General features: G+C 38.3%; 2 protein-coding genes across 2 annotated transcripts in view; both read right to left on the minus strand.

Annotated features, from left to right (window-relative positions):
* The window catches only part of pex5la (peroxisomal biogenesis factor 5-like a), an 82,522-nt gene extending 80,416 nt beyond the window's left edge, over positions 1-2,106 (minus strand). The window contains 2 exon segments of the mRNA XM_063890930.1: positions 1,587-1,922; positions 2,006-2,106. Coding sequence (XP_063747000.1) covers positions 1,587-1,607 — 21 coding nt within the window. The 5' untranslated portion in view covers positions 1,608-1,922; positions 2,006-2,106.
* A 9,507-nt stretch (positions 2,107-11,613) lies between these two features.
* LOC134869367 (leucine-rich repeat-containing protein 15) overlaps positions 11,614-25,719 on the minus strand; it is a 32,691-nt gene continuing 18,585 nt past the window's right edge. The window contains exon 3 of the mRNA XM_063890931.1: positions 11,614-11,779. Within this exon, the coding sequence (XP_063747001.1) occupies positions 11,742-11,779 (38 nt within the window). The 3' untranslated portion in view covers positions 11,614-11,741. The remainder of the gene's footprint in view (positions 11,780-25,719) is intronic.

Raw genomic sequence — 25,719 nt, forward strand, 5'->3', positions numbered from 1 at the left:
ACAACAGATTTTAATCTTGAAATACAGATACAATTGTTTTTTCAAAAAGATTTCCTTTTGTAGAAAAAGTTGATGTAGATTATAAAGTTTTAAATTGTGCAAATATGTTCGTAGCTGTCCTTATATAACAAACTGCACCCATATCCAACACAAGCTAAAAGTTATTTCTAAAATCTTTGTGACAAAGTTGTAATAATCTGAACTTCTCGTAGGTCTGATTTCATACTTTATGCACTTGCACATTTGACTTCAAGGAGAAAGTGTTGTCCACATCAAGATAAATGCATCGATTATGCAAGCGAGTTTGGCGTCAAAAGATCCATTATCGAAAGATATAGCGTCTGCTTTGCATTCAATGGACATTTGCTGCTAAATTATTCCTGTATAAGGTCGGGAAGGGGCGGTATTCTATTTCAGTTAGGATCTAAACAAGGCACAGTGTAATGACTTGCATGCATATGATGAAAAACATATAAAGTGTGAGATTATTGAAACATAATGGGATGAAACATGTAAAATTGTAATAAAAATATAAAACACGTGTTTATTATTTAATGTGTATTTGACATAAAATAACTTGGTATCAAAAGGCTTTTCATTGACCCTTACCAAACACGACTGGGTAACCCAGACTAGAGCTGCCGACCGCCTTTTCATGCATTTTCAATGAATGCTGCTGCTTGAGTAATATACCATGAAATATTTAATGTTGGTCTTTAATGCTCCGGAGTACTGACTCAGGAGAGGTCTTTTATTACATAATCAACTGTCTGGGAGCTGAAGTCAGCCAACAATCCATACATCAAAGATGGAGAAGATGCTATCATTAACATCTAAGGAAGGTTTATGTTTTGCACTACAAGAACATTTGTTCAATTGAAGTTATGAAATTATATTAAAGCCTACATCAATGTTGGAAGCTAATTAGGCCCGGAAGATAGGCAACTTTTCATGTTTTGAACATTGTGTGCCTTCTTGTCTTAATGGTTGGTGTCTGAGTTCAGTTTTAATCTAATTTAATCTAACATTTAATACATTGTTAGTACTGGAGTCTGCTGTATCAAAATGTACGTCAGGTTGCATGACGTCACGTGGGCCTAAGCATGCACGTCAAGAAACTTAATGATTGGTTGCACCATGTGTCAAAGCTGCAATGCTTAAACCGGTATAGAGGTCCCTCCTGTTTACATGTGTCATGCACGTGCAATAGTAGCGCTGCAGTAGCGCTTTGTCTCGCTCTGTTGTTATCAATGACTTTTGCTAATGCTGGCTCTAGCTGACTTATCAAAGTATACGAGCATTTTTAGTTCCTTGATTTGTCAATTTAAGCAATATGTCGGCTGTTTTCCGAGCAAGCGTACCTCACTTAATAGGTCAAAATGAGCATGTCATGCATATTCTCAGAAACACCATAGATGTCTCTGTTGTCATGTACAGTTGAGCGCAGACATCTCTACTTGCCATGAACTAAACGTGATTGTCTTATATATTTTCTATAGACATGTGCGCTTTTCACATCACTTCAATTGTTCCATCACAACTGTTTGTTGAGATGGAAAGTGAACAGGCGAAAGAGGCAGACTTACCTGTAAATGCCCCTGGTACATATTGAGCACACAGTCGGTTGCGGATCGCTCCGTCAGCGGATTTTTCAGACTTCTTCCAGACTTGTGAAGTAGAGATTCAGACTGGAAGTGTTGACATGTAAAAAGCTTGAGCGGAGTTCCTGGACAGGAGGTCCGGAGGAGCACATGGAGCGGAGCTGTCCTCTCCTCGGTACCTGAAGCTCACACTTTGCACTCATCCAGGATTTCTGTGCGCCAGGACACCGGGTGCAATAGGAGTGCAACGTTCGACCTCACTTTTACCTTTCCTCACAGTGTGCTGACGCTGGGTTATGACAGGAATACAGCTTTGCAGTCCTGGTAGAAAAAAAAGAAATCACCGCGATTAAAATCTTCAATCCTGAACGCTTTGCCTTGTATCTCTTATCTGGGTCCCTCACCTCGCGTCTGTCTCCCTCTCTCCTCTCCTCCTCTGTAAGCTGTGGTCTAAATGACGCTCCCCCGGGTTCATCCTCTTCTTATAGTGTGCTCCTCTTTCCTGCTACACTCCCTCTGACCCAGCCCTCTGGAGCCTCCTCCAGTGCTGACGTGCTCCACAAGGAGGCACACAAGAACATCTCAGAGCATGTTCACAAAGCATATAGATGGCTTTGTTACAGATTTATTTTAAAATCAATGTAGTTATATAACTACCTACCTACCTACCTACATATATTTAATTCAATGTAAATAAATGCAACATATATTACATATAATGTACGGCCAATTTCTATTATTGAAACATGTGTGTATGTTCCTTAGTTCTCTCTGGCATATTGTTATGTAACATATTGGGCAAGGAAACCATGAACAGCACATGCACATCTGAAAGCATCTGAAAGCTCGTGATATCTGTATGCTCAGAGCAAATGAGCTGTTGTTCCCAGTTGTCCAATTAGTGGAAGACACAATTATACAACCAAAACTGCAGGTCATATAGTTTCATGGTTTGTAGGAGAGCTAGAGCAAAATGTCCAGTGTGAAATACATCGGGCCATACTTTAAATATAGTCAACACTATCTATAGGGTAAAACACAATGTTTCACCCTGTTTGCGGCAGGCAAAAAAACAACAAAAAGTAATGTCAACTTTTTTAACAATATGGGAGACATATCTCCTGCCTATTTACGGTTTAACAAACCTGGCCATCACAACCTGCACAGTTTAGTATTTACCTGCAATTTATCTCAAAAATAAGTCTCAGACCCGACCTTATGTAAGACTCCTAGCCTGGCCAGTAGGATAAACAAATATGCTCTGGACTGGCTGCTGGGCAGTGCAGAAAGGAACTTTATAAGGGTCAAAACTGGGAACTAAATGAACGTTTATATAAATAAACATGGAGAATTACTATATAACAACAGAGTCTTGTGTGCCAGATAATATGGAGTAAATCATTTTTGACAGGTTTCCATTCACACAGACCAATTTTATGGAAGCGTTGATATTCCTAAACTTTGCTACTTCTTTTTTATGCTTTTTGAAAGTTTGCAAACCAATTTTAAAGGTGTATACTGCCAACTACTATACTGGGTGTGAAAATTAGAGCAATTTGACTGTCTTTTATTGGCAATAATAACAGTTTTTTAACAATTATTATTATTGTTGGATAATTGTTGTGCTTGCTAGATTATAACCGCTTGAGGGGTTCTAACATTTCTTAAATCAAACGTAATCATGTTTATCCATCACCTACAATGTAGAGTGCAATTTGTGTGTGCCTATCTCCAGAAAGCAAAATAAACTAAATAAAATATACAAAAAACTCAAAATGAAACGGTAAACCAATGAAAACATAATTAGTTCCAAAATGGAAACAACAATGCTTTCACATACTGTATGTGCATACAACACATGAAACTAGAAGAGCACTTGGACAGCACAGACCTCCGTCAAGGCAAAAAGCCCAATCTCACTATGTTTAATTTGTGTACCTGCCAAGTAATTTGGATCCTGTTCAGAATGTAATGAGTTATAAATTATATATTATGAGTTATGGATGTGAAAGTTAGTGGTTGAGTACCTGGACGGCCTGAGGGGAGAAACTTGTCTTCATCTTCTCTGTTTTGGCCTTGAGGCAGTGGTAGTGCCTCCCTGACCGCAGCAGAGAGAAGAGTCTGTTGTTGGGGAGATGGATGTTTTTTATGCTCCTCTTTTTCATTTTGACATGCAACATTTAATAAAATGCCTCTACATTATTTATCTATGCTGGCATCTATATTATACTGTATATTACCTATCACTCTTATCCTCACCAGATAACATTGTGTTGATCCTCTAACACTTCTTGTTCTGAACAAAGAGAATATAATATATCCCAAGTTCACTATATGGTTTCATGCAACACCTTTTTTACTTTGCAGCTGTTTATAAGAAGTAGTCACAATGAAAAAGGAAATGACGAAACATGCATCGCCATCTGGATTGCTTCTAGCATGCATTGTTCTCAGGTCAGATGTTTCACTACTCAAAGAAGTATATAAATTAAAGCTGCACTAGCTACTATTCACACTGGCAGCTCCAGATGGCAGCAAGGGGTAACCATCTACCCAAACCTCATTAACCAGAAATCATGTAATGCATGACTATTGGCTGTGAATATGCAAAGGATTTATAATAATATGTTCTAGTTTTCTCTTGATGTTTTCTTCAGTCAGTCCTGATCAAGTGGTATCATTCTTTATTCATAAATAGTCAGTTTTAGTGGGCTAAAACTGTCACCTGTGTCTACACTCCCAAACATTGTGCTTCTGGCTAGCGTTCCAACACACTGTACATCCTAGGCTAAGGGGCGTGACATCTCACAACAGAATCGGCCAGCTAACCAATCAGAGCCGACTGGGCTCTGGTTTAAGACAGAGAGTGAAAAGAGCTGCTGCAGCACAGGCAGTATAAGAAAGATAAAGACCTTTCTGAATACCTTGTGTTTCTATGTATATTACCCATCAGAAATACACATATATAGATTTGCCAGCCTGTGTATCAAATGATTGGCATTCTTCCATATTCCCGTCCTCTCACTTTATCAATGAAAAGTGATTCACACTCGCATGATTTGAGACGACAGACGTGTAGTGCCGTCCTTTGAATCTATTTATAGATTTATTCGGACTGTGGTTCTGCGTGATTTTATTTCCTCATTCAGCCATCAATCTCCTTGTGTTGGCAGACAAAAGGGGGACATAATTAATGTTAGGATGGGGGGAATTACTTCTCAATACAAAGGAGCAGACAGTCTGACAGACACATTATTTCAGTCAAATTGAAAGTTTTATCAGTCTCGGAAATGTACCAGCTGCAAGACAGAGTTGCTGAGTTTTCATAATTGCTGAGCAGAAATTCAAGTGAAAATAAACCATAATTGGAGTCATAGGTCATACCTTGAATGTCTATGTTATGCCACAGGGTTTTTGTTATCTTCACAGAACTGCTCAGAATCTATTCTTGCGTTTTTTTTGGAGAGAAAAGATGCTGGAATTGCCAAACTTTAAATCAATGACTTTTAGGAATAAAAAGGTATGTAAAGATAACGAGGGACAACAACTTGTAGCTTACGAGCACCTTCATTAATTCAGGGGTAGAGAGAGTACATAATTAATTGTAATGGAACATTTTAGTTAACTTTATACCACAGCCGTCTTCTCCTGATTTCAGTAAATCATTCATGATGTTTGAAAATGTTATTCAATTTAACATTTGCTACAGCTACAGTTTGTATGCAATATATCACTAGCTTTGAAAACCTTAAGTTATCTTATCCTGAGGCTTGGAGTTTCTGTTATTTTAGGGAAATTCAACTTTACTTTTACCAGCTAAAATCATTGTTTCAATAGTAACCAAATATGCAACACAGGGATACACAACCAATTACAGTAGTAGTTTACAGTAGTATGTGCACTATACACATTACAAACATTGCATGCAATGGAACAAAACAGTAGTGCAATAGTGATCCCTAACTGCATTTTTTCAGCATGATGAATATTAAAAACAAAGGTACACTTGTTGTGCAAAAGTCACCAGCTCAAAAACCAAAGCTAGCGTATCAGTATGTGGTTATCCCCCTTATCCTGCTCATTTTCAAGATTTTTTAGAATTTGTCACACACAAGCATGCTATCAGTCTGACAACATTAGAACCACCAGACCTGGGGATATGATGCATCTAACAGCAATGAAGGCACAGTATGTGTGAATTGATTTTTAATAAAGACTACTCACGCTTGAATCAATTATTCGATGATATTCACACCTGTAGAGGTATGTGTAGTGCCACTTCACATGAGGTGTTTTAATCAATATGATAAGTTTGTGATCATGAATACATACTTGTTTTGATCATAATCATTATTGATATTTTTCTAGTTCATCAAATCATATTGTGAGCAACACAACACCCTTCTTTTGCCAAACATTCACAATATCTATTAACATTTAGTCACTCTACCATAATTTAATCACTATCTGTCAGTATTCAAAACTAGACCACAGATGGTAATGCCTATTCCTGAAAAATCATTCTTGGACGGTTCCTTTAATTCCAACAATTCCATCTATCTCAGAGATACATCGCAGATTACATTGATTTCTCACTTCACAGTATTTCAAATGAGGCAGTGCCTGAATATTATGAATTATACCAAAAATAGATGCAGTCGGCACATTTGGTGAGCCCATTATTAGCAGACGTGAACCAAATTCAAGAGATACATTGGCTGATTAAAAATGCAAATTTCCATTTAATGTAATGTATCATCTTTTGGATGATAGCTACATCATGTGACATTGAAGTTTGTCAAATTCAAGTTGAGTCGAGATGCAAAAAAATGTACAGCAGCTGAAGCGAAATATATAACCCACACAGCAAGGGATGTCAAGTTTAGTTTAACTGGATTTAGGATTCATGTTTGATGAAAAATCCCTTTGTCCCTGAGGCACTGCCATGTTGCTACATCGTTCACACAAAATAGAGATAGAGCAGCGAGTACAAATGACCTTGTACCTTCAAAGTAGAGTTTAATATACCGTAGGTTTAATCACACATTTCTTAAAGTGAAGCGTACCTTTCAGTTTGCTGTAACTGTATTTCTTTCATTCAACAGCATTCTACACCTTCAATTCATGATTGAATAAAAAATGCTGTCTTGTGTCCCCTGCTGTTTGTCCTTATGGGTATTGTTTGGTTATTTTGTTCTGTACATCACCATGTTTAGTTTGCTTGAGACAGGTCTGACCTTTAATCATTGTCACCCAGCAATCAAAAAAAGTGTTTGTGTTTCCTCAGAAAAACCTTTAAGAGGAAGTGAGCGTGGTTTGTATGTTCTGCGCTCGTCAACTGAGAGACCTCGGTACTGACGTTATTCAGAGGTCTAATTATAGGAATAATCTGCCTTTCTGCTTCATAAACGATAACAATGAATGTGCACCACTGAGATGATTCTTGTTCTTTTATCTCTTCAGTCACACTGCATTTTCCTGCTGCGACTTCTTCTTTTAACTACATGCTCCATCAGGTCATCTCAGAGAAATTCTTAATTTATTTGGATTTAGCACACAGTGTAACTGCACTGCTGACATCTAATCTGCTGTTTTGAATACAAGTCATTAACAGTAAGCCAGCAAAACACGGAGCTGAGGAAGAGAATGACAAAAAGTTAATAGAGCAAACAAATGATATCAAATGATCTGCAGAAACAGACAGTTTGTGCCAGTTTACACTCCAGCTGCCTCGCCTTGGATTATGGAATATATCATTTGCAAATCGCTTATAATAATATGATACGACTGATCACAATTTTACATATTTATACTTTGACTTTAATGTAGTTTTGCAAGATATCATTTTTCCAATGTTTGGGCGCTTCTGGTTTATACCATTATTTAATAAAACAAACTTCTAGGGTCTTCACATTGTTACTAAGCCAAGGATGTCGTCATTATTATATTAGGGTATATCAAGGTAAAATATATAAAAGGAGTGCGCAAACCTGCTTGATCCACACTGGGTCTTCGTGGGGCATTGTTATGTGAAAAGCTAAGAATCATAGTAAAAAATGATAACCATAACAATTAAATAGCTATCAACAACAATGGGAGGAATTTTAAAAAGTAATTGGACTCTTTATTCTCGAACACCAAAGCATTACATTTAGAGATCCAATAAATCTATGAGAAGTAAGTTGGATATTTAGCTAAAAAGCAAAATTGTCAACTTTATGGTGACATTAGGGTAAAAGTCAGCAGGATTCAGCTTCTGGCAATCCATCAAATCTTTGAGATATTTCAATCAGGACTAAAACACAGTTATCTTCATCCAGATAGTTAGGGTATTTAGGATATGTTGTTAAACCACCTTCTGGGTTTTTCCAACGTCTCCAGGTATTGGTCTGAAAATCAAAGTGACAATAATGCTTGAGAGGCACAAACTGCTTCTAGAAATCACATCCCTCTAGTAAACAGTTCACACTGACCATAACCTTAAACATGTTCTCAACACAAAAAGGAGACGCTGCCACCAGCATCTAAACTGCAGCAGTAAGTGGATCTAAAAGCTCAGTTGGCCAAAGGTTGGCATGTTCTTTCACTGCTTCACTGACAGTCTGCATCTATCTGTGGTATACTGTTTCCCTATCAGACTCCACTTGGAGTTTGATTAAACGAATAGCCTTGGTTAACCATGAGGTATTGTAGGATTAAACGGCACGTGCTGTCCTCTTTTTTTCCTCTTGTAAATTATATCCTGATTCACGTCTGTAGCCCGGTGTCACAGGCAGGATAAGATTCACCAAGGGCTAATGTTGCAGAGAAACTAGTAGAGATGTGTCCCATTGAAGTGTGAATGTATCATTACAAAGAAACGTGTATGGATAAAGGAAACATTTTGTCTCTGTTTTATTTTTAGACTGCTACGTGTGTCGAGCTTAGATGGTTTGCATTGTAGGAAGTATGTTTCAATCGTGTTTTCGAGTGTGATTAAAGAGGCCCTTTAAGGACTCTTTGAAGTTTGAGGCAGTAAATAATCCTTACATATGGGCTTATTTGTATTTGTGATGCTGAATACATTAGCATTTTAATTAAATCAGCATCCTAAATGTTTAACATTTACAGTTGAGGATATTGGGAAGAGTTTGCAGACGCTTTATGGACACTTCACAGTTAAGTGTATATGTGCCGTCATGTTACATCAGCTTTGGCCTGCCAGCTCTGGTTTCCTGCAAGCATCAGCCCCATATTACTGGCCAGATAATATTCTCATCTCCTACCCACTCACCCTGCAGTCCTCTCTAATGTTGGGCTATCACAACGTCTGAATTTTTTATGCCCAGATGACATGTCCACAAAGGAAGTGGCCTCTTTAAATATGTAGCCTATCCAGTTGTTCTGCTGGCTTCATTACCACGGTTATCTGTGCATGGCATGGGATTCATAATTCATGTTTCTCAAATATTCCCTCAGATGAGTAGAAGCGTACACAGAAATCCCATTCGTCTGCAATGCAAACACACACTTTAACATCAGCTGAACTGCTCCAGATTAAGCAAACTAGGAATATTTATATGCAGAAGTATTTATATATTTATCAGCAAATGCAGGATTTTCTTGATGAATACAGAAGTAGATCAATGGGTCTGCAGTGCTTTGATATCACTACCCGCTGATTGTTTGGGTGTTTAGAATGCAAATGTAGCCGCTTGCTTTTGCTACATGTAGTTGTTTGGTGGCCGATAAAAGCAGGTTGCATTCATAAACCCGCTGAGCTGCGAGCACCTTCAAACAATGTTGACCCCTCAGTGCCTATCCTTTTATCTATGCACTTTAGTATTTGTGGCAAGGTCAATTACTGCAGCAATAGAGAGATTATTAGTCTTTTATTAGGGATCCTCTTAAGCTAGTGCCAAAGGTGAGCTCTATTTCTCCCAGCATGGCAGAACACACAATCAAAGAGCATGTAGAACTGACAATTTGGATAGCCAGGTAATATGAATAGGTTAATACAAAGTGCTTTGTACTATAATTGAAACACTCTTGTTGTTGTGCTTCATTTTGTGCTTGTTGATAAGCATTATATAAGGTCATGTTCCTGCTGTGTCAGCATGGGTAACCCACAGGTCTTCTGGATTATTCTCAGACTTCGAAAAAGGCAAATGAGATTACTGTGAGTGTGAATGTGTGATAGTGCTGTGATATTGTGCTCCTGCCAGTTACCTAATGCATTCTGGGAAAAGCTCCAACCCGTTGTGACCTCGAACAGGATAAGCTGTTTTAAACGAGGAAACGATGGAGTATATAAAGGACGGAGTGGTGCCATTGTTAGGAGTGGGTAATAGAACCAATATGGTTACACTCCAATATCAGATAATTCAAGTATACAAATTACCTAATGTACTATCATGTAAAGGACAGCAATATGTTTGGATTTACAAGGTGAATTACGTCATTGGATTTACTTCTAAGTGCATTTTCACTATTACACAACGATTTGCCTGACAGTTACTATTCAATTCTTAGCCTCAACCAGCAGATTTATAGGTTAATGCACATCCACAAAAATGTCCCTCCCTTTGATGACAGTTTCTGCATTTGGAGGGTGCAAATTAAGCATGGAGGTCAAGTGTGTGCGTGTAAAGTTGTGTGTTGGTGTTTATCAGCAAAAAGAGGATTGGAAAATGAGAGTGGCATTGAGTCCTTTACAGATTCAAGCACCATGACCAAACTCATGAACTGTTTGTTGTAGGTTCTTCTGTGAGTCAATCTAGATCGTGAGAGTTTTTGTGAGGTGTGTTTGTCTGTGTGAATATTTGCACACGTGGAAGCATGCGCATACATAGTCAAGCTATTGTGATTTTGCACTACACACAGAAAACACTGGACCTTTTTAACAGTAAATATCACGTATGTTTATTGTGTGATCATTTCACATAACAAACTGATGGCTAACTACGTGCACATAACAGCAGCCGAGAAATGCCAAGCACTCTACATAAAGTACTCACTCAGAAAACTCTTTCTTATTGACTCGAAAAACTTGTTGCCGACACTTGATAAACCCCTTGGCTGTTTATTGTGTAACGCTTTACTAATTAAGCTAATAAAGAATGTGATTATGCACTGTAATCAGAATGCGTGACCTCCAATTGAAAAAAATGTTTGAATAGAATCTATTCAAACATTTTTTTTGCGCCACAACACACACAATATATCTATTCAATAGATATATTGTGTGTGTTGTGGCGCAAACATTGCAGGAGTTGGCAGGTGACTCGTGTTTCCATCTTAAACATAAGCCCCTACTTGACTCGTTCATCAGCACTGAAGTGCACTTATGCAGCAAATCCACATGACCCTGAATAAAACCAAGACTAAGCATTGTTTCATTTTCCCATTAGTTTCCCATTATGCTTGTTTACAGATTAAAAAACGCATTATGTTCATGTGTACGGCTCCTTAATGAACATGAACGAGGTGATGGATATCGATGGCTTTCAGACTGTAAATCTGTCTCCTGTGCATTCATAATTTCTGACTTATCAACCAACATAACACTTTGAATCCTGTGCCATAGAAAGAAAAAACTCATTTGTACAAATTATGACTGCAGTTTGGTTTTACTGTATGAAGCAGGTTGGCTCACAAGTGAAAAAATCTCCCCGTCCGTAACAATGAGCAGTTAGTCATCCCTGTGTCTGATGTGTCTGTCTCTCTTTCCCCTTCCTGTGATCTGTTGGCTCACTCTGATGAATGGAAATGTGACCCCTTTAGAACAAAGGCATGGAGATAATATGATGAGGTGAGATATGAGACGGACGGGGCGTCCAGAGTGTGTAGCTCGAGGGTGGTAAATTGACGCAGCAGGTTGATAACTACCTAAGTGTCACACAGATGCTAATTAGGCGTTCTGTTAACCGTTCCTTAAGTGACTACACTGGAAGCTGTCATTGTGTAAATGTGTCTCATACAACATAACATACACAACACAATTTCACACAATGACAGAGGAACGTCAAGATACAGGAATTTGTATTGAGAAGGTTTATTGTGATTTTAATAAGTGAAAGTAGTAATATGCTGCGATTCTGCCAAGCGCTGCCTCTTTTCATTCTTGTCAGGAATTATTTAAAGTTTCAATACCAGTTTCCTCTATATGTTCACGGAAAGATCCAAGTTGTCTGCCTGCCCTGAAGGAGAAGAAAAACAAATTCTAAAGGTTTTGACAGTATCTTTTTTACTTGTCCTAAGATTGAGATAGTAAATTATCCACTATACACTTATGGATTATTGTTTAGAAAAAAGCAATAATTCAATCTGTCTGGAGTTAAATTGTATTCATTGGCATTCATTTTGTTGTAAGGATACAGATGGGGCAAAGACAACCAACCTCTGCTGACACTTATTAACTCAACCCTTTAAGTCCATCTTCACTGATTCACATTTAAGGTGTCTTTCAAAGCAGCGTTTGGCTTTGGAAAGTAAAAAATATGCGCCATTCAAACTACAGGACTGTTTATAGGAGGTACTTTATATATGAGTCCATTATAGGGCAGAATGAACAACAGGAATTTGCGGTTAGGAAAAAAACCACAGTCACTTTATCAGATGACTTCAAAGTGTATGAGCACAACAACATTACATAAGCCGGCATTTTGTGGTTGAGCTGGATTTAGATCTGAACGAAAACATTTGTGCCAAGTGTGACACGGATATTTCAATTTCAACCTGCATAACAAAACATGATTACATTTGGCTCACAAAGGATTTAACATCAGTGATTTTTCCCCCTCTTGTATAAATCTCATCAGCGTTGGCTGCTTGCCCGATGTGTGTTTTGACCGGGTGTAGTGTATTCAGGCTTTGGGGCTGACACAGAGATGTGATCATCTCTCAGTGCCGCTGTCAGCTTTGACAGCCAAAAACCCTTCTGTGACCTCCCAACACACAACAGAACAATGGGATAATTAGTTGGATATGCTTACAGTGACAGACACTCATACACAGGCAAAATGTTGCTGTGGGAAATCCTCATAAGTCTTCATGCTGACCATGAATAAAGCCTTTCAGACAACGCTGAATGTGTTGGAACCCCAAAGTATACTGCCAGAATTAAAACTAAATTGAAGTTAAAGAGGACATATTATGCTAATTTTCAGGTTCATATTTGTATTTCCTCTAATTTGACGTGTTTAAATGCGTTATTGTGTCTTCTTTTCTATTCCTGCCTGTGCTGCAGCACCTCTTTTCACTCACTGTCTGAAACCAGAGCCCGGTCTGCTCTGATTGGTTAGCTGGTCGGCTTTGTGATTGTTAACTGTTTAGAGATGTCCCGCTCCTTAGCCTACCATGAACAATGTGTTAGAGCGCAAGTGTTACGTATTGATGTCATTAAGGTAGGGAAGTGAACAAAGGAGTTCAGAGGCGTTTCAGGCCAGCGGGGAGAGTGTGGGAAAGAAACTCGCTTTGGCGGGAACTTAGGGCTTTTAGCCTTTGCAACCAATTACCTGCACAAAAACCTTTATAACACACTACAGGAAAGGGAAAACCCCCAAAAGCACTATAGGGCCCTTTAAATACTTGTAATCTTCAGGGTCGTTCAGTGGTTTTGCACTTTTTGTTACTCTTTTAGGAAGAAAGAGGTAAACACGTCATACACTAAAAAGCTCCATGGATTGTGTCATTTCAGCCATTTCAAATGAAGTCTTAAAATCACATTCACTTACATTCTTTGCAACCAGGGGCTGGAAGATATTACGTTAAACTTTCTTCAACAAATACACCCAAACTTAAACTGAGACAAAAGGCAACATTTTTGGTTGAAATATTGTAGTTACTTGCTCAGCCAATTCGATTAGTAACATCCCGACTAACATGTTTTTTTGAATTCAGATGCTACTCCTTTGATACAAATACCTTTTCTTGGCCATACTGCATTTTGCTCTGCAGCAAACACCTTCTCACCTTGTCAACTGTCAGTCAGTGTCATCTTGGTAGAGGGCACATATGGTAGTATTAACTGACACACACACACACACACACACACACACACACACACACACACCTGACTTCCACCATCCAACACAGTACAGTGCATGTCCACCCATGGTGAGCATCATTAATTTTCTCATTTCTCACCCAAACACTCGCATTAAAACCCAGAAATAAGGTTATGTCCCCCCACCCTCTCTCAGCTGTTGGATTATTAAAGACTGCTCTTGTGCTCCTCGATCAATCGGAACGTCTTTTAAAGATAAATTGCTTTGGTGAGATGATTTGTGAGCTGAGCTGGTTGAGTTTAAGTACGGACATTGTTTAACGTATGGTCCTCTTATTAGGTTTCAAATACTTCTACTGTACACCAATTCATTTAATTCTAGTTCCCAAGGTCAACAAAAAAATTGGTTTATGTTAGGAACAGGCCAGAAATAAGTGTGAGTGGAACAAAATCAACTGTGTACAAATGTAACTCCTTTATTCCCATTATGCTTTTTCGCTGATTCTGAGTTATTTATTCACTGTAAGAGACAGAGATCTCCTGCATTCAAAGGGAGCGGGGCAGTGCTATAAAATGTTTGTTTTTTTAGATTTTCTGCTGAGTTTCTGTAGATATTGTGTTTTTCAATATAGTTTCTTCAACCATTGCTGCTAATGCTAATCTAGACAGTCTATGTCACAGACCCACCTGTTTGTGATCATCACAGTCATAGACCTCATCTTATTGTTTTCATTAGACCTCAGTGGATGGTTCCCTGTACCCCTCTTAGCGTTAAGAACAACAATTCAATAGACCTCAAAACAACATAACTCATCATTTGTCAATATTAGACTGAAGGAACTAGTGTTCAGAGACAAAACTGATGATGTGGAGAAGATGTCAAGGGCTCTTTCCCAGGACATCTTTCCTTTCACTCATAGCAACAACACATGCACCTGTTTTGATTTAATGTCATGCTTCTAGGAAGTCGTTTTCCATGATTCTAGTATATGTATTGTTCCAAAACATTTGAATGACTACATGATGTGAAGAATTGATAGTATGTCAATTAATTAGTCTGAATCATTTAAAAATTGACAAGTAAAATGCAAGAAGAAGACAGACATGATCAAAATTCACCCAATAGAGGTAACATTTTCTATTTCCAATTTAATAAATGCTGTTTAATCATTGTCCCTAAAGTTAAAACACTTTTACTAATGTAACTATATATTGGATCACTTAAGCTTAAGGTGTGCTTGGAGATAGCAGATAGACCATAAAACTTTTTAAAAAATCTTGTTTACATGTTACAGTTGCCTGGTTTCTTTAAGAATCACCCGACCAGCAGGCAGTAGTCAAGGTGCAATTTGGCTTTAATGCCAAATCAATGCCTAAGCCACTGATGGAAACTGCACCCAACTGTGTCATCATATGGCTCTCTTTGGCAGCTGTGCCGTGTCATATGGAGTCGGGACAATCCTGTGCTGACCCTTTACACCACAACAGCTGGCTGCTTTTCCGACAAATTAAGGCTGGGCACTGGAACATGCGTGTTAGCACATGTTAATCACATCACCATATGCTGTTTCAACAGTTAAACGCTCCATCAGTTGTGAAAAGGGTTTGTGTGCTCTGGATTGTTTTTGTATATCTAAGGATGTGTACGTATAAACATAGAATTATGAGCTACACCTAGCTAAAACTAAAGCAGTCGAATACAACAGTCCTGAAATAAATCCTACCATCATTAAAATCATGAGCAGTGTTGATTGAACTTTATGGTCATTTTGGAGACTGCATTGAGGGTGCTGATGAATTGTATTGCATAGACCTCATCTTGAGTAAGTTATGTGTCTCTATCTGAACATTATATTACAAAAAATACATCCTCTCCAGAGAGGGCAATCAGAATTGGCTGTGTACCACTTTTAGCACTGCTCCAACTCATGGGATTCCACAGACACAGAGAATGACTGACAAGGTGAGCATAACCATGGCCAAGGTTGGGTGGTTCTGCCAGGCTATATCTGATGAACTAAGTGAGATGGAGAAATGATGGGGGGCGAGTTCAGCAATGCTGCAAAATAACGCTCTCTCTATTAGACTCACTTACTCTCTTTCTCTGACTGTATCTTTCTTGTAAGCAGCCAGACTTGGCACAATTGTGACAGGTGAGCAGAAGGAAAAGCTCAAGGTATAAATGTATGATATTTGTTGTCCTCGCTCCTTTTAATAACAGATGAGTTCGAAATCCAGATGGAAAAGAACCAGATTTTGTTTGCCACTTTCTCTATTTCTTCTTCACTGACTCAAACACAAGCATTAAAGCCCCCTCCTGCACACTGCATCTGTGAATAATAATGTATTTAATGCATTATGCCACGTATGATTGATTGAATAGAGCACTTGTACCAATAGGGAAACAGCTCACTGCAATTTTTGCATTATGTGCTTTCAATCAAAGTTAAAAATAGCATGACTATATGTAAATGTGTGAAGTCATTGTACATTGTAATGTCTGCATTTCAGGTGACTCAGCATTGCAGGTGCTAATTTATATGCCACGAACATCTCATTCCACTAATGCACAGTCAGAAAAAGATCGAAGGATTCCTTGAGTTTATGCACAAAGGTAACTGATTAGCTGTGTCTCTACCTACTTGAAAACACTTAATTCGTCAGTGGACAATTTCTGTTGACCTTTAGTGACCTCTGAACCTGACATCACAGCGATATTTACCTCATGCAGTGAAGGGGAGGCTTTAGGAGATTGTATGGATGTCTTACAGTCACATGACTCTATCCTCTGTCCTTGTGACATAAGTTAAATGAGGGCAAGTTAAAATAACACTTTATGTTCTAAACATTGTATTTGAATTCACTGAACCCACTAATCTATTTTATAGCTACCACGCACAATTGTGTTAAAGCAGTGTGGAGAGAGTCAGATTTATGATGAATAAGGATTATTTATTTTCTTTCTTCTATATTTATGTCCTCTGTTTTTAGAGGAACACATGGATATGTACTTGTTGTGCTTCTTTGATTTAAATTGCACATGTTTCATAACAGTCTGGCAAGACTGCAGGAAAAGTAGTACAGAAAGATTAGATGCAATGAGAATTTAAATCCTTGTTGTTCTTTACTTCTGGGTCTTAAGGCAGTGTATTAAGTGTAGTGCATGTTTTAGTCCTGTGGAGGGCAGAGCATGAGGGCTAGTGATGTAGTTGGTGACAATACATTTTCCTATGTTGGTTTTTCAAAATCAATGTTATTAAGAATGGCTAAAACTATTTAGATATAGAAAGGGTTTTACAACTTGCATTGCCTCTGCCAAGTTTTTTTGTCATGCTGGTCTTGAGCCAACACTGTGCTGATAGCACAGTAGAGGATGGGAATCCCAGAGGAGAGACAATACAAACTAACCCAAAGGGCTGCTTTATACAGGAACACATACAGTAAGCGTGGTTGCAAAATGAAAACAATATCAGTGTTATTTATTCAATAAAGGCCATCTTTTATTGTAAAAGAGAACATTATTTATTTTAGTGGAAGCCACTAACAATGCAAGACTCCAGGATGACTTGGGGCTGAAAGGGATTTAAAAAAGTTTCATTAAACTTATTTTTTAATGAAATGTGTCAAACACAAATATGATCCGGTATCAATATCTTCAATAGAGATAGCCACACATCGGGAAATGTTCCTTTTTTACTCCGGTTAAGTCGATAATATATATTACAATTTAGTTGCATCATAGTATATTTGAGCATATTTAGGAAGTTGCTTACAGCAAACATCAAAATGCGTTACAATGAGATGAAGCTCTGTGAAAAAGTCCATACTGGGCGTAAGTTAAAGCAAAGAATAACTAAAAGGCAAGTTGCAGACACCACAGTTGCAGTAACATCCATATCTGTCCAAAAGTCATCATTTAATGCTTTTAGACATTGTGTGACATTTTCAGAACATTCATATGAACTATTTGTTTTGATCATCATCAATCAGTTCATTCATTCAAGTAGACATCTTTGCCTAATTTCATTTAAAATAGAAAATCCCTTAAGCTTCCCAAGATATCTGTTGACAAGTACTGTATATGATAGACAGAGAGATGGACAAACTGCAGACATGATGTTCCTTCCACCGGATGTAAGCCTTCAGATGATCAGGTTAAGGATGATCATTTTTTTAAAATGTGATTGATGGAAGGCAGGGATGAGATGAATTAAGGGAAAGGTCAAGCTCGAAACATCCCCAGTAGTGTATCGATAGAAGATTCAGACAACCTGATTGATTGTATAGTTATTGTAATCAGGTAATGTACAGTATTTCATCTGAGGATGTGTTTTCTGTCAAACTGACTGTGGTTATGCTGATGGACCATGCTGGGGAGTTCATATTTTTATTAAACGCTTTTCTTTAGGGATTATAAACATTACTTTCTCTCACAGTAGGGAGATTAAGCCTCTTAGAGATTAAAATCAAAAGGCTTTTCTTCCTTAAGAACTTAGACAAGGCTGTGATAAATGTGGCCTATCCACTCCCTTGTTTTACACTACTTTAATCAAAGCCAAACAACTGACATCTTAATACATCCATCGTTGCGATTATGGCACAATGAGAGCAAGGAGTAGAGAAAAGCACAGAGGGGCCAGTGTCTACAAAAGGAGCAGTCACTGCCTTACGTAACTCTGGCAAGTCTGCAGTGTTGCCTCCAAGAGAGCTCACAGTTCCTTTCTCTTTATTTTGAACACATCTCCTGTGTGTGAAATAACAAACACCTATACAGCTATTCCATGCAGTTTAAAATGGTTTATTTGGGAACAAATGTGTCCCTTTTTTCTGTCTTTTACACTGTAAAGGTTTTAAAGCCAGCCGCAAGCATATCACATGGGACCACAGTAGGTGTAGAAATTGGTTTCAATGTGGATATCAAAACAAGACTTATTCCAGCAATTATCTGATATTAGGTTAGTATTTAAAAAACAACAACAATTACGCCCCTTACACAGGGATGCCAAACTTTTGGAACTAGATGGATTTGCTTATAATATACCAGCCCAAGCATACCGACAACACAAAAAGGCAATAGCCTCAAACCCCTGGAGAAAGCTCCTGACCTCACTTATGTAACGGATTTGCTTCATGAAAATTCAAGTAGCCCACTTACCACCAGCAGGTGTGACCTTGCAACTACTTGCCTGAAAGGCCTCAGGATGTTGCTCAGTTCATTTGTATGTTATTGTCTCTGGAGATGAATGCAACCAACAAAATGCTGGAGGACATCTTGACCACTGGTTGAATTTTTGACAAAAGCATTTCAATCAGAAACCATTTGATAACAGTTATAGTTAAAAAAATAAAGTTTGTATTTCGTAGAAATTTGAAAGATAATCATGCCGTTCATGAAGCTGAAGGTTTATGGTTTAATATTTGAGTCAAACTGAGTGTTAATACAATCATGCTCTTAGTGCTGTTTTGATTCTTAATCACAAAGCATCTCCTTAATGCTTGTCAAGCTGCAAAATATTTTTTTCATTATTGTCACTTTCTAAAACTCCTCAGTTGGTGAGCCGGTAGCAGCCTGTAATTCTTTTGGAATCATCTTTGGTAATTAGTCTCACTTGAGGATTGGAAATTTTAAGTAACATATAGTGTAAATAGATTGCATATGGATGAAATGTAGAAGCAGCCTCATTGTACCTGAGAAACTCATGAGTACATTTGTAATTTGAAAAGAAAGCTATTTACTTTTTACACCTGTGAAAGCACAACTTGATTAGAAACGCTCCCACACGGTGCCTCTTTTATAGACTATACCTGCTGTAGTTCTAACAGACAGAAGCAATCGAAAATTAATATATAAAAAACACAAATGAGCAAGAAATTCTCTGTTTTTTTAACATTTTCATTTGAAGTTCAAACAATGATCATGTACTTTACTTAGTCACACCCTTTGCCGTTCTCTACGAGTAATCGTCTGGTACATCAGTGAGAGTGTTGAGAGGCGTGACAGCAGTCTGGTGATGTAGATTTGAATGGCAGCATTGTTCATCACTGTAATAGAGATGTATTAGTCATGCCGGTACATCAACAGCTAACAAAAACTGTTCTGTCATCACAAATGACAAAACGCTGCACAAGGGAGAGCCGAGCACACTGACTGAGACATTTAAAAGTCTGTTCTAATAACCACTGCATGATTTATAGACTCTTTTTTAATCATTACTGTCATTTAGGACACATGTAAATCTGTACATACTTTATACAGTACATCTTATTTCTATGTTTTGGAATTGGAAGCGGTGTATTTGCATACACATTTGATGAAAGACACATTCACAAAGTTATGACACTTCCTGCTATTTTTGAATCCCATTCATTGTATAAACACTCACAACCATTTTTCTTCATTCTTATCTAAATCTCTCTCGGTCTATCAGCACTTTTGTTTTATTTATATGCATCTTTTTGCTTTGTTCCCAGTTCTCCCTCTGATGAATGATTTGCATATTTTAGCAGGCAGCATTTGCATGATTCCTTTTGTTTAGGACAAACGTTTGTTGAAACTATGAATTGTTCAAAGTATCTTGTTTTGGAAAAGTTTTGTTTTGGGATGAAGGAGGAGGATGTGTACGACCCCAGTCGGATAAACAAACATCAAGTGAAAAGTGGCGGATTGCGGCGGGGTTGTGATATTGTTATGTGACGTTTGAGAAAACAGACTGTTCCCCTCTCACCTGCCGGTCCCAGAGGCTGACCGGCGAGTCATGCTACCTCTCTACACAAACAACAGAAAACATCCGTCCATTTTCTTCATCCGACTTTCGCAAGCAGGGTCGCAGGGGGCTGGAGCATGAGAGGCCAGTTTCTGCCTTGACAGGTAGACAGCATCCACACCTAGTAGTCACTTGTTGTCATAAATGATATGCTTTAATCCAACGCAGTTTAAGTATGTGTTTGTGGTGAGTGACCAAGTACATTTATTAATGTATGGTGCTGAAGTACAATTTTGAGGTATATTTTGTGTACACAATGCTTAAACAGATTTCTGCCTCGCACTGCGATAACTTGCCTTTCTCCTTGAGATAAGGAAAGGCTTACCTCAAACAGATACCACATACCTTGGCTTCATTCATTATAATGATCATGTATGTCTTTGTGAGTTATTTGAAGTTCAAGGGACAAATAATTGTTTTAAGCAATATTATCAATTTAAATGAATACATTTGGAAATGTGCTGATACTGTTGAACTGTCTGTCCTTAGTGCTTTTCCATAATGCAATACACAACTCAATGTTATTGAATGAAAGAAGAGGATAAGCACGTTTGAATTGCCTCACAAGAAAACCCCGGTCTCTCCAATGCTCTCAGAGTAGGGCGATGATTTCTGAGGAGAGACTTTGGATATTCTTTTTAAGTATACTGAAGCACAAAGATATAAGACATGTCAGTTAGGTTTTAACGCCAGGTCCGTCTTCATAATTCACGATTCATGTTATTTAGAAATAAGCTTATGTTGGAGGGCTGAAACAAATGTACAACTACAGTCTGCCCTGCCCTCTTTCTGTGAACACCGAAGCTATTAAATGGTCACTTAACTGTGGCAATATCATTGACTATAAATATAAAGTTTAGAATGCCTGCACGACTTTGTGCCTAAAGATGCTTGCAGGCAGTGAGTGGCTGCTGCCAACAACATTGTTTTCTATTGGAAATATGACTGAAGCCATGCTTTGAGGTCAGATGCAACAGCAGAGTGAGAGAGAGAGGGTGTTGTCTATATTGTGAAGCCTCTGAGCTATTTGCCACTGCTGTCTGAATAGATGATGGCTGAGCTTTTTTCTGTCCATCTGCAAAAGACCATGTTGACAGATTCCTGACTGATATCCATCAGACTTTCACATAGCACGTCACTAAACTTTAACTAGGCAAGATAGCATTTTTTATAGTACTATATATAGAGTATTGCAGGGCTAAAGAAACAGGCTTGGTGCAAGAGTTCAACATTTTTTGTAAACAATCATCTTCCGGACAACATAAGAAGAGAGCGTGGCCTTTTTCCACACAAAGCAGATACTGCAAAAGGTTTGTGTATGATGAGTTTGCAGGGTAAAAACTAAATTGCATCAATCAGTGCAGTAAGAAAGAATAGAGACAGTAAACACAAGTTGTGCAATAACAGCCATTCTTAAAAGAGACATTCCCTCTGAGAGTTATATTCTTCTCAACAAGCACATAATCTAGTCAGCCATTTGACATATTTATCATCGTTACTTATCTAGAAACGTCTATTGTTTCCTTGCACTGTGTCTTCTCTACATTTGAGGAGCTAATCTCCATTTATATTGCTACTTAATGCTGGGTGCACCCTGACACAGCACAGGGCCAATGCTGCTGATATGTGTACTGAGATGACTCTTCGTGGGTCAACTGAATGTCAGTTAGAGGGAAGGGGCGAGTGTGTGTGTGTGTGTGTGTGTGTGTGTGTGTGTGTGTGTGTGTGTGTGTGTGTGTGTGTGTGTGTGTGTGTGTGTGTGTGTGTGTGTGTGTGTGTGTGTGTGTGTGTGTGTGTGTGTGTGTGTGTGTGTGTGTGTGTGTGTGTGTGTGTGTGTGTGTGTGTGTGTGTGTAGGTTCAAAGGTAGATTTTGTTTATGTATTTTTTGTGTGCTAGTTTAATTTTTTGGTATAGATGACTGGTTCAAAACTCTTGAATAAACAGAGAAAAGCAGTTAATATATACACAGTATGCATTCAATGTATACTGTATATTGCAATTGTATGCAGTTCATATTCAAATTGAACACCAATTGATCTAATTGATACTAATTGAATTTATGAGAGCGGAGGGCAATACCTTAACAGACTCTTAATGGGGCATTTTTTAACAGGTTATCACATTATCAGAGCTTTTGTGTAAAGGACACACATTATGTCAGTGTTGACACTTACTGTCAGACTTTTTCACAGTTTCCTGAGGAACTGACATTTGGCAACAGAATTCCATGAGTAATATTTTCTCCCAAAATGTGTTGGGAATTGAACAAATGTTTCCTTCTCATGCAAGAAACTAGTGTAAAAGAATCATCAAAATAACAATGTTGACATGACCTCGGTTATACAGTATGTATACATTTACTAAAAGTGAGCATTAAACCTGACAAATACATCACAGACTCAAAAGCTTTCATAAACTCACTTTGCAAAAAATAACGCCGCATTAAACAACACAACAATTGAGGATTACAAAAAAAGTTCACAAGCACTACCATGTGTAACAACATCCACACTTTTATTTAGTGGCACAAGGCTTGTTTTTAAGAGGTTGGTCTCCCATAAAATAGTTGATTGAATATTTTCAAATGCTGACTTGAAAGATGTTCTTAAATCTAGATGGATATGCTGCTCAAATGACAATGCGATCAAGTCCTCACTTAATTCACTTCTGGCCGTTTTGTTCTCTGAGATAACCTGAGCGTTGGCTAAATTGAAATATTAATCAATCTGATGCTTTAAGATGACATCTGAAATAAACCCTTTTTTTCCACCTTCCAAACAGATAATCTGACATTCACACTTAATTTATCCAGACCTTGGTGGAGAAAAAGTTTTGCGCACACACAAATCATGTGGATGCTTTTATCATCCAAAGTGTAAATGTGTCTGATGACGGCTGCCCGCTCGGCTCTAAATCACCTGCTGTTACATCTCACCCTGCAGTATCACTTCACAATGACTGAGAGGCACTGTGAACAAACAAACAAGGGACTAGATGTCTTCATCAGTACAAGTGCTGCAGTGTGTTTGGGCAAAAGAAATACAACACTTGCACTTTAGTAAGGCATTCTTTACCTTTTAAATTCATCAATATTCTGTGTAACATCACAAACAGAGACTCCCGGATACTGCAGAGCCATCCTCAGTGCTACTCGGTTAGTTCAGGCACTGCAGGGTGGGAAAACAAGCTTCTCCTGGGAGAATAGATGGAAGGAGATTACAATTGATTTCTGGCTGAGGTGACACATCTACACAGGTGCATTCACAGTGAGGGGGATGTGATCCAGGCTGCTGCGCTATCAGGCCCTAGCTGTATAACCTTAAAGCCACCCTATCTACATTGCTTTGTTTATTAAGGATACCTGCTCTGGGGGGCTATTCTCTAAAAGCACACCACCTCTATTGCTGTTAACCTTTAACATATTTTTTTAGTATTTTGTGGAAAAACTCAAGAAACTGTGTGTGACTTGAGATGATTAGCTGCTAACTAGACATTTCAATCCGGTTTGTGAGGTTGCATCAGTCCAATTAATAAGAGTACTATAGCGTAAGATCTTGAATTTAGTCTAATCAATATTCATACTTACATTCACTGCAAATGAGCTCTGCATAGATTCTTTTTTTTGAAGACGGAGTGGAGGACTGCTGAACATTAATCAGCCCCCCACGAATCTCTTCTCGATTTCTCGAAGATGAAGGATCCATTTTTAGCATAGTTTCATGAGGAAGGTACAGTACTTTGCGGTGCAGACAAATAAAAGGATGTAGATTCCCTCTATGGTTAAGATAACCAATGTATTGTAGTTCCTGCAAACAAATAAGATGATTTGCTGTTGTTATTTTGAAGAATTGTGGAAACAAGTGAAAGTCTGTGTCCTGCAAATTGCAAGCAAACCACTCCAGCAAAAATAAACGTGGACCATCTTGCAATACAGTCTTTTACAAATTTGGAGTCTTATAGAGGTTGATAAAAAATAAGAGTCTTCCACAAAAGTTTAGACATTTGAGCTACAGTTCTGCACATTGTGTGTGTTGTGTGAGCTATTTCAAAAAATACATTTAATCAGTGGCATTGGCTGTTGGCCCATCCAAGGCAGTTCAGATGATGAAACTTTGTAGTTGGATTATTTGGAAAATTTCATTGGCAGTCTCACAAAGTTTGAGCCTAATTTGACAGAATGGTGATGCTCTTATCTAAAAATAACCAACTTTCAGTTTGAACACGAGACGGTGCAAACAGGCACAATGAGAGACTGCATGTTTATCACTTTATAAGCTAATTTTGTTCTTTGTGTGTGTGTGTGTGTGTGTGTGTGTGTGTGTGTGTGTGTGTGTGTGTGTGTGTGTGTGTGTGTGTGTGTGTGTGTGTGTGAGGGGGGGGGGGGGGAATTAGGGGGGGTGTTCAAATCTTGTGTGTGCGATGTTGTTTTCTTTGTTATTAGACACAGAAGTCGTGCTGTGTCATATATAGTCCCATATATATAAAGGAGCTGTATTATATCTGCCAGGCACATACTTATGATCATCACATATTGTAATCATATTTACGCCTTCACATGTTGAGTTTCACCTCCTACAGACATTAGCACGGAAGAAAAAATCTGAAATTTGAAAAAAAGTCAGATCAGAAAATAGAAAGGAAAAATAAATGTGGAGACCAAAAGTGTGAATTTTAAAAAGAAGATGATTAGGGCCACATGAAGAAGGAATTAGAATAATGAGGAAATATTGGGACATTTTTCAATTTGGAAAAGTAATCAGAACATTGAAAAGACAATAGAAAAGAAAATGTGGAGACTGGCTTGACCGCAGTTTTAGGTGTGTGTTGTACAGAGTGTAAGTGCGTGTGTAGGTGCGTGTGTGTGCGTATATGCGGCGGAGAGACAGAACAGGTCTCAGTTGGTCTGGTTTCCCCTGCTTACTTTTAATCATTGTAAATAAAACCTTTTGTCCAGTCGCTTCATTTCCCCGTGGTAGGGACCAGAGAGAGGAGAGGGAAATATATCCAGTCTCTGATAGTGTCACGTTATTAAAGAGTGCTCTGATACTTGTTTGATCCTGAAATCGTATATATATATATATATATATATATATATATATATATATATACAGTACATTGTGAATTAATTAAATGTAAATAAATAAATTGTCATGAACACAGTGCTGCTGTGCCTCCTGTTATCATTAATGGACGTCCCTTCAGAATCATCGCTCAGGGGAGAGGATTTCTCATTTCTCTAAAGGCCTGTTGTTTCCACTCCTCTTTCCTCGGTTACCCTCCTCAACTCCTGGGCACTGGGCGGGACTAAGACACGAGGCGAGGAGTTGAGGAGTCGAGGAGGGGAAAACTGAGTAATGAGAAAGGGCTA

This window comes from Eleginops maclovinus, chromosome 9, assembly GCF_036324505.1.
Source record: "Eleginops maclovinus isolate JMC-PN-2008 ecotype Puerto Natales chromosome 9, JC_Emac_rtc_rv5, whole genome shotgun sequence".
Taxonomy (NCBI): domain Eukaryota; kingdom Metazoa; phylum Chordata; class Actinopteri; order Perciformes; family Eleginopidae; genus Eleginops; species Eleginops maclovinus.